This window comes from Vitis riparia, chromosome 10, assembly GCF_004353265.1.
Source record: "Vitis riparia cultivar Riparia Gloire de Montpellier isolate 1030 chromosome 10, EGFV_Vit.rip_1.0, whole genome shotgun sequence".
Lineage (NCBI taxonomy): Eukaryota > Viridiplantae > Streptophyta > Magnoliopsida > Vitales > Vitaceae > Vitis > Vitis riparia.
In genome coordinates, this window is record NC_048440.1 from 2,451,581 (window position 1) to 2,462,284 (window position 10,704).

The window sequence follows — 10,704 nt, forward strand, 5'->3', positions numbered from 1 at the left end:
TGAAAAATAATTTAAAAATAATAAAACGAAGCTGACATGGGAATAGATTTAAATAATCCCCCCGTGAGAGCCTCCTTCACATGCTCACAAAAGCAATCTCCACTTTGGAGTTCGAAGCATGTTGCTCGCTCATTCCCTTTTTCACTACTTTTGGTGTTTTCAACATGTTGGCCATTACCCTTTTCACCAAGCACACTATATAATCATATCATTACACTCTCTTTTGCCTTCTTAAACCTACCATTAATACCCCAAGAATCACATTCCAATCTTAATCATCCTTATTAATAAAGGATTTTCCTCTTAAACACCAACACTAGAGTTAAGAAATCCCGCAACCCGGGCTAATCCAACTTCATATTTCAAAGCCCAACTTGATAATAAACCTAATCAAATGCTTCATTACGCCATATATTGATTAAGGACAATCAAGCACTTGGCTTATAAGCTTAACTGTCTAAAAAGGAAAGCATAAAAGCAAAGATTAGGAGGACAATGACCTCACTTTCTTAATGATAAACAAATCTGGGTGTATTAGGTGGTGAGAATAAAGGCTAATTAGCACTTGCCCCATGTTCCCAACAAGACTTTATCACTCTCCTTTCCTTCAAAGATCAAACCAAAGATACTACAATTGGCTTTACTTGCTGCCTTTGCCTTCCCTGTATTAGTTTCTGACCTTCACATCAACTGCTAAGAACACTTGAGTTCATGTGTGGACAATGCCTTAAAATGCTTATAAAAGGAGATATGGTGAGGAGCGGGTCATTTACTATTACTCATTCTTCACTTTTCCATGGCCAAGGTCTCATTTTCCCTTCCCTTTGCTCTCTACTTCCTATTCTTGCAGTGGGGTCTTGTCCCATATACTGCAACTGCATATAATGCATCAGGTCTCAGCTATGATTTCTATGAAAGAGTTGCCCTAATGTGGAGAGGATCATCCACAATGTGGTCTCTCAGAAGCTTACAGAAGCTTTTTCTACAGCTGGTGGAGCTCTCCGCATCTTCTTCCATGACTGCTTTGTTGAGGTTGGTTCTGTTCCTCCAAGTCTTCTGGTTTGGAGATTTTAAACATCAATGGCTCTTTCTCTAATAGTTTTAAGTGGTTGGGCATACCTGTATTACATAGAAAACATGACCTGATCATGATAGTTTTCACACAGAAGGATTTCGCCTAGGACTTTAATACTAATCATACAGCAGCATCGAGTTCATATCTGCTCCAAAGATTGCAGTACAACTCTATCTATATATGCGATATTCCCGGAAAATAGTATCAGTATAATGTAAATGAATGCATATGCAGACATGGTATCACTGTTTCTAGTTATCAGGAAACCTGAACCTGCTAAATGACAACTATCTACTCTTTGTTTGATGATTTTTTTGAAGGGCTGCGATGCATCAGTGTTGATAGCATCAAGCAAGACAAACAAGGCAGAGAGGGATGCTAAATAAACCTATCACTACCTGGAGACGGTTATGAAGTGTTCTTCAGAGCCAAGAGGCTTTGGAGTTGCAGTGCCCTGGCATAGTATCTTGCACCGATGTCATGGCAATTGCCACCAGAGACCTGCTTAACTTGGTAAACATTTTTGCTGTTATTTGTTATCCTATTGGATGGATGGTAGGGCAGTCCAGAGGTATCCTGAACGTCAATAACTCTAAATCATGATGCAGCCTGATCTAATCTCGAGTCTATGGCACCCAGCAGCCTAATTGGATCATCCATTGAGTTCAATTTAGTCAAGATTCCAAATTTCATTCTGTTTAACTGGGTTCTGTACAACATATGATACTGTTTTTGAGGGTTTAAGAACATTAACTTGTTTCAATTTCTCAGGTAGGAGCCCCAAGGTGGGAAGTGCTAAAAGGGAGAAGGGATGGGCTTGTATCCAAGGCTTCAAGAGTGGCTGGAAACATTCCAGAACCGACTCACACAGTCTCTGAACTGATATCTCTCTTCAAGTCCAAAGGGCTGTCTGTCCTAGACATGGTGGCCTTATCCGGAGGCCACACCATAGGTTTCTCACACTGTGACCAATTCATGTCAAGAATCTACAGCTTCAACAAGACATTTGACATAGATCCTACCATGGACAAGGACTATGCCCAAATGCTTCAAGAATCATGTCCAGAGAAGACATTTGATCGAAATATCGTTCTGCCCAATGATGTGAGTACACCACAGGCATTTGACAATGCCTACTACACTAATCTTCAAAAGGGCCTCGGCTTGCTATCAAGCGATCAGATATTGGCTTTGGACCCAACTACTCAGGGTTATGTGAATTCAATGGCCGAAAATCAACAAGTTTTTTTCCGTCACTTTGTTAGAGCCATGATCAAGTTGGGTGAAATTGGTGTTAAGACAGGAAGCAATGGTGAGATCAGACGAGATTGTGGTGTTTTCAACAGTTAAAAATCATTTGCCCCTTGTCCAGCAGTGTTTGAGTGTATTCCTTAAGATTATAATCTATTTCTATAACCTAAATCACTGTTATATTATAGTATTAGCTTGGCCTAACAAGGCTTTGAACACATTAACCTTATCATGGAGCCATAAACATCATTCTATAACACAGAAAATTCTTATGTAGAATAAATAAGCTTAATCCATCAATAACTTACCACACATTATCCATTGCTCTCCCTTCAGTTTTCTTTGAATTGGATGAGAAAGGACCAAACTTGAGTTTGATCAATTCACAAGGCCGCATTGCACTTAAAAAACCGATCAGAAAGCCGTAAGAGATATGTTTACTGGATTAATATTACTTTTCAATAGAGAAATCTCCGTTTGAGCAGACCAAATGAAAATTTACAGTCAAGAAGATGATTCTTGCAACTTAAAAACTATCAACAGCTTGAGCTTAATTCAGTGATTGCTTCATCAGTAACTTTCACGGAAACAGCATTTAGTGTTGTTGATGACAAAGAGGAATTAATATGAAAACCAAGTCAACCCCAATAACAAGTCTGCTATAGCTTCACTTTATAAACGGCGCCCCAGAAGGCACATGCCTAGCATATTCCACATACTGTGACCCAAAAAACTGCCTCAAGAAATGTTCTTCATATGGTATCCGGTTGGCAAAGAACTTCCAAACAACCACCGTAAACGCAATTGTGGATATGGGATTGCAGAGCATTATCTGAGTTCCAACTGACCAGATGAGAAAACCACAGTATCCTGGGTGACGGACAAATCTATATACTCCATAAGTAACCAATTTGTGTTGCTCGTCACGATGAATCCTGATCATGTGAGTGAAGGCTTGACTGGCTGTCAGAATTGCTATTTTCCGTATGATTTCTCCGATGACAACCATCACAAGGCCCAAGTTGCTTATCCACCAGAATTCCTTCAACCCAGGAAATAAGAAAATTTCAAGCAAGTACTCCAGCAGTGAACAAATTAATGCCAGCAGGTAGTGTTTGCTGATCAAGAGGTCTCCGCGAGTTACATTTGATTTCCCATGAATGGCAACTGCTAAAATATATTCAGAACTGTGAAAAATGAGTATTGCCATTAACATTTGAGAAAGCTGTCTGCAAGATGTGTGGATGAAGATTTCAGTCATTTTTGTCAGACAAGTAGATCAAGTTACTCAGTGATGGACACTAATGAGGCATGGAGAATCAAGCCCTCTCAGTGCAGGATGAGGACAAAGAAACATTTTGGGTTTACTTTAGACCTGAAAATGATCTGGAACTGTACAATAACCAAAAAGATGTTCTAGAATGGCAGTTCCTGAAAAAGAGAAATTCCAGAAATAGAATTAAGAAAGCAGTGAGTAGTTATCAGTAAAATAAGAGGGTGCTGGAAAGGAAGTAAAAAATTCGAATAGACAGCTTCAGATGAAATCTATGAGATCAACAAGAAACTTCCCTAGATAAGAGTAACATCCTTGCCAAAAGCTTCTGAATCAGTTCTGACAATGGCATTGGCAAGGAAAAATAATACTTGAAATCCATTTTAACTGTCTACAAAATCACTCCAATAGTTCGCCCATTAGAATGGATCCTAATCTAACAAACAGTCTCCATGAGATAAGCTTAAACAACGAGAATGTTAATATAGATGAATAGTAAGACCATAAAGAGTAAAATTAAAAATGAATGCATTTAGGAGAACAGATGGTAGCATCAATTGAGAACAAGACAAAAACAATTGGTTGAGATGCTTTCATTATGTGCAATTAAGATCAGTTGCACCATTATGGAGGAATGATATGATTTCATTCTAAAGATGCTACAAGGTCATGGGAAAGATGAAAGCAGCAAGCAAGGTTCTAGAATTAACTAGAGATATAGTTTTAGGGAAAACCGAATGAAAAATAGAATAAGCTTTACTACCCCTAAATGACTCATATATCACAATATCAATATGAATTTAACATATAAAAACAAATCTGAACTTGTTAAGTTTTGACAAGTGCATTAATGAGGCTTAAATAAACATTAAAAGACAATGTTTGCGAGTCCCGATTGAACTTTACCATTTTATCCAAAAACAACTCGGCTAGTTTATCCACACTACTTTTTTGATTGATAAAACAAAATAAGTTAAATGACAGTTTAAAATGCAATGGCACGCCCATAATCATGCTTGGCTCATAGCTCTTGTGTTCATGATGTGACCATACAATTTGAGCTCTGTATATGATATGGGGGAGCTCATCCATCTCCGAACCATCACCAAAGAAGGGAAAAAAAGGTTGTATGCATGCTTGTGTGGCCTCATGTAATCATTAAAATCCAATTTGATTAAGGAAATTATTCTTTGGAATAAACGAAATCAGGAGGATGTCGGATGGACAAAATTAAAGAACAAAATTATACACTTATGTTAAACCATGGATGATGCATGCTAAAATTAAACCAAAATAATTTCTTGTAAGAATTTTCTCAATTTAATGGGCAAGAAAAATCTTTGCTCCATGCATAGCCTTACAGCAGCATTTCTTAATATAATATCGAAAGATCTCCATGATTGACTATTTACTCTAGTATCAAAGGTCAAGAATATTTACATCAATTCAAATTTCAATAGTATCTTATGATTCTATATTGTCTAATATAATGCCTTTAATTTCTCTATAAACTAACCTAGACACATCTATAGGAGGGCTGAATTTTGTAGAAACCTACGTCAAAACTTTTAGACATGCTGATTAGAAAACATCCCTAAACCCAAATCCAACCATAAGTTAATTACGATACGATTGTTTGATTTAGAATTGGTATATGAATACCCGAATCACATTACAAACCTAAAAGTATAATCTTTTAGTAGTAAATTGAATATCATCCAAACAAAATCTAGAAGAAAGTTGATGGAACAGATAGAGGAATGACATAACATTGCTAGTAAAGGACAGAAGAAGTATAAGTATATTGCCCAGTTCAATCACCTCTAATTCGCATGGTATCTTCAACAAGATGCAAAGATGAATAAAACAGAAAGAAATACTGTTCGTCAGATTTCCCTTTTCCAGGTAAGTATTTTCCATCCAAACAAACAGGAGCCAACAGGAAACTTTTGGGAATGAGAATTGAAATCTAATGAGTTGAAATTCCACTGTTTGGATAAAATATATAAATGAGATTATTTCAAATTCAAAATCATCACCGTTTTTCGCAAGAAAAATTCTGAGCTTCTTCATAAATTTCCAGGATTTTTTCATAAAATATTTTTGGTGTTTTTCAACAACAATTTTCTGGGTTTTTCATCAAACTAACTTGCTGAAATACACAATGTCATGAATAACGAAGTCAAGATAAGCGTAACAAAATCAAAACTACAGAAACCAACCATTAAACACTAAAAATATCATCACAAACACCTACCCAAACACACCCCTAGGATTATAAAAACAGAAATGCCTGACACCCAAAATTCAACTTCCTTTACTTTACCTTCTTTTTTTTCTTTTTTTTTTGAATTTTTCTCATGAAAGAAACAGAAACCGAGAGAATTTCAGACAGTAAAAAGAGAACATCTTTGAATCTCAATATTTACGCTTACAAGTTTGCAATAATTTTCTGGGCAAAGAATTTGACCATCTTCTACCTTTTGATCCACAGACTCAACCTGAGTGACAGAATCCATTTTCGAATGAAAATCGCGGCTGATTTACAGTCGGTTAATGGACCCGAGTCCTTGGGCTTTTGGGGCCATGGGTTGGGCTCAGTTTTTGGCCCGGCCCGGCTCTTCCTCCACTTCTTTTCTTATACCTCAATTTTGAAAATCATTGGCTTGTTTGAAGGTGTGATTTTAAAATAGTTTTATGTTTTCTAAAATTTGTATTTGAAAATTATTTTTAAGAAACTGTTTCTAAAAAAGAAATTAAAATAGTGAAATAGGAGAACAAGTAAAAGTTTTTTTTATCGTTTTTTCAAAATAAAAGGAAACATGGAGAAACATACAAATAATTTATAAAAACAACATAAAGCAAGCATTTTTTTATTCCTTTTTCTCAACTAATACCAAAAATATTTAAATATGATTTTTTAAAAATTGAAAATATTTTTCTAAATTTTATTTAATTTTTCTAAAATATTTTTATGATGCAAAAAAATTTCAGTTGAAGTGAAACTTGATACATAGAATTTAATAATTTCTAAAAATTAATATTAAAAAGTATGGAATCAAAATCAATCCAATTAATATTAAAAATTCACATACCAAAATTCATCCAAAAGACTTAGTTTTTTATTTAAATTATAATTATATTTTTTTAAAAAAATTATTAAACAAATAAAGTCCAGATCAAATAAGACTTCATAATTTTTTTAAAATAATTTTAAGTTCAACTACCAATTAAAATGACTTTGTTGTTCTCTTCTGCATAAAATTATATTTTTTTCAATTTTTCTTTAGATAAATAAACTTTAAATTAAGCAAAATTTAGTACACTAGATTCGTTAATAAGTTTATTCATTTTTAAAAAATAATTTGGAACTCAAAAAAAAAACTAATCGACTACTAGAAATTGGGCAACTAAAACTTATTAAAAATGATTCATTATTTGTTCTTACACATTTCTAATAAATAAATGAACTTTAAATCAAATAAAAGTTAATATGTTAAATTTATTAATCAGTTTAGTCATTTTTAGAAATAGTTTGAAACTCAATAGGCCTAGTTAGTATTATAAAATAATAGAGTCATGTTATTTTTTCTTTTCATATAATTATATTTTAGTGAATTTTCTTTTTAGTCAAACATATTCTAAATTAAATGAGATTAAATTACACGATACTATCAATGAATATACTAATTTATAAGAATAATTAGAATTCAAAAAATCAACACAATTAATTACAAATTGAATTAAATTAATCCATCTATTTTGTAATTAAGTATTGTATGTATGTAGCGAAAAACTTGAATTATTTAAATTTTTTAAAATAAATCTTTCTTGTTTTTAGATTCATTTTAAATAAAATACCATTAACCTTTATTATTTTAATATTATTATTATTATTCATTAAAAAAAAATCAATTCTATCTTTAAATATCCATATTTTTTATTATAAGATATGCTAAAATTGTATTATTTTAATATCATTATTCATATTTTACTAAAATTTATTTCTTTTATTAAAATGTATTTATTCAAACAAGGTTATTTATTTATTTTTCTTTAAAAAATGTTTTTAAAAACATCTCATCAGCCTTGTTTAGAAAACACTAAAAAAACTATTCTTTATTCTTTTAACTTAAAAACAAATTCAAGAAAATATGACCATACGAACTCATAACTCCTACTAGTTTATATATATATATATATATATATATTAAAATTAAATAACAAAATTTAAAAATAAGATGTAAAAAAAATTAAAGATTATTTGACAACATTTTCAAAATAGTTTTAAGAATGGTTCTTACAAAAATAAAAATAAAAAAATTCATTAATTATTTTTTAGAATAAAATTTTATTGGAGAACTCAAATATTTTTGTGGATCCCACAATTCTACTCATGTGCTTCCACTCGATGGCGAGCTCGATTTTTATTTGAAAATAATTTTATTTATTAAAAAAAAAAAAAGACTTGGAGTCGCCTCTTATTTTTGTTTTATTTTTAAAGGGGTAAACAAAATAAGAAAGAAAACCCTAAGTGTGACTCATTCTTTTGGAAAAGGTGGTTTGTGAAAAAAATCAGATCTGGCTCGGGGGTCAGGTTACTTATCGAGAAAGTACGGTAGAGACCGTAACACCCCTCTAAGTCCCTAAAGTCGGGTCTCTACTAGTAAAATGAAGCTGACGTGGCAATCAATAAGGAAATCAATGGATACTCAAATCGATCATGCATATATGGGAATCAAAATATGCATAAAGAATTATCAGAATGGAAGTGGATGCGTACCTGGGCCACGAACAAGTAATGCGCTATCATAAAGATGGGGTCAGTGACAATAAAGAGTACAAAACATATCACATGCATCACCAAATAGAAATTAAAACTGTTCGAGAGAAAACTAGGTTCTTGAAATTTATTTGAAAATTGGAGTCTTAGAGATTATTTGAAAATTGGGTTTTTAGAAATTAAATGTAAAAATGAGAATTTTAGAAATTAAATTTGAAAGAAATTGGAATTTTGAAAATTATTTGAGAGTTTGGGGTTTTTAAAAAATTAAATTACGAAAATTGGGACTTTAGAAATTAAATTTTGAAAGAAATCAGAATTGAAAGTTATTTGAAAAGTAGAAACTATGAAAATTGAATTATAAAAATGGAAATCTTGGAAATCATTCGAAGGTAGAATTTTTAGAAATAAATGAATAAAATGATAATAATAATGATAATGACAATAATAAATAAGTAACTAAATAAATGCGAGAATTGAAATATTGGAAACTGAAAATTAAATTCGGAGATAGGAAAATTGGAATTTCAGATAACTAAGTTTGGAAATCGGAATTTTGAAGAATTATTTAAAGACGGAATTTTATACAAATGAATAAGTGAATAAATAAATGAACGGAATAACAATAATGACGAAATAATAATGATTGGATAAATAATTGCGGAAGTTAGAGTTTTAGAAATTGGAAGTTGGATTTAGAGATTGGAAATTCGAAAGATTATTTAGAGGTAGGATTTTAAATATGTGAATAAGTGAATAAGTAAATGAATGGAATAATAATAATAATAACGAAACTAACCATTAAACAAATGTGAATAGTGGAATTTTTGAGATAAAAAATTAGACTTGGAAGTCAAATTTTTGAAGAGTTGAACTTGATTGGAATTTTTAAAATAAATAAATAAATAAATGTGGAATAATAATAATAATAACAAGAATAATATATAAACGGATGAAAGTGAATAGCGGAATATTTGAGATTGAAAATTAAATTAGGAAGTCAGATTTTTGAAGAATTGAACTTTGATGATTGGAATTTTTAAGAGAAATAAATAAATAAATATGGAATAGTAATAATTAACAAAAATGATATTTAAATGAATGAACGTGAATAGTGGAATTTTTGAGATTGAAAATTAAATTTGGAAGTCAGATTTTTGAAGAATTGAACTTTAATAATTAGAATTTTTAAAAGAAATGAAATAATAATAATAATAACAAAAATAATATTTAAAACGAATGAACGTGAATAATGGAATTTTGGAGATTGAAAATTTGAAGAGTTATTTAGAAATGAGATTTTAAATAAATGAATAAGTGAATAGATTAACGAATGGAATAATAGTAATAATGATTAGGTAAATAATTGTGAAAATTGGGAAGTGAACTTGGGAATTGGAAAATTGAAGAATTATTTAGAGATGAAATTTTGAATAAATGAATAGGTGAATAAATAAATAAACGGAATAATAGTAATGACGGAGATAATAATGATTAGATAAATAATTGTGAAAATTGGAAATGAATTTAGGAATTGGAAAATTGAGGAATTATTTAGAGATGGAATGTCGGAAAATTAAATTTCGAAAACTGGAAATCCGAAAAATTATTTTAAGGATGGAATGTCGGAAAATTAAATTTCGAAAATTGAAAACCCGAAAAATTGATTTTAAGGATGGGAACGCCAAAAAATTAAATTTCGAAGATTGGAAACCCGAAAAAATTATTTTAAAGATGGAATGTCGGAAAATTGAATTTCGAAAAGTGGAAACCCTGAAAATTATTTTAAGGATGGAATGTCGGAAAATTGAATTTCGAAAAGTGGAAACTCGAAAAATTATTTTAAAGATGGAATGTCGGAAAATTAAATTTCGAAAATTGGAAACTTGAAAAATTATTAATGAGGGAATATCGGAAAATTAAATTTCGAAAAGTGGAAACCCGAAAAATTATTTTAAGGATGGAATGCCGGAAAATTAAATTTCGAAAAGTGGAAACTCGAAAAATTATTTTAAGGATGGAATGTCGGAAAATTAAATTTCGAAAATTGGAAACCCAAAAAATTATTAAGGATGGAATGTCGGAAAATTAAATTTTGAAAAGTGTAAACTGAAAATTTATTTTAAAGATGGAACGCTGGAAAATTAAATTTCGAAAAGTGGAAACCTGAAAAATTATTTTAAGGATGGAACGCCAAAAAATTAAATTTTAACAAGTGGAAACCCGAAAAATTATTTTAAGGATGGAATGTCGGAAAATTAAATTTCGAAAATTGGAAACCCAAAAAATGATTAAGGATGGAATGTCGGAAAATTAAATTTC

At 31.1% G+C, this 10,704-nt stretch overlaps 1 protein-coding gene and 1 pseudogene across 2 annotated transcripts; one reads left to right on the plus strand and one right to left on the minus strand.

The window, feature by feature from the left end:
• Positions 1-796: 796 nt before the first annotated feature.
• Positions 797-2,518, plus strand: LOC117923893 (annotated as a pseudogene).
• Positions 2,519-2,744: 226 nt separating this feature from the next.
• Positions 2,745-6,110, minus strand: LOC117923481 (protein-S-isoprenylcysteine O-methyltransferase A-like). Of its 2 annotated transcripts, none has more exons than XM_034841793.1 (2): positions 6,035-6,110; positions 2,745-3,757 (listed from the first exon to the last, which is right to left on the minus strand). In XM_034841793.1, exon 2 carries the CDS (start codon positions 3,585-3,587, stop codon positions 2,994-2,996), a length of 594 nt encoding a protein of 197 aa, XP_034697684.1. In that variant the 5' UTR covers positions 3,588-3,757; positions 6,035-6,110; the 3' UTR covers positions 2,745-2,993. The 2 variants fall into 2 exon arrangements, with proteins under 2 accessions (XP_034697684.1, XP_034697685.1); XM_034841794.1 differs by having other exon boundaries at positions 6,080-6,105.
• Positions 6,111-10,704: the final 4,594 nt, after the last annotated feature.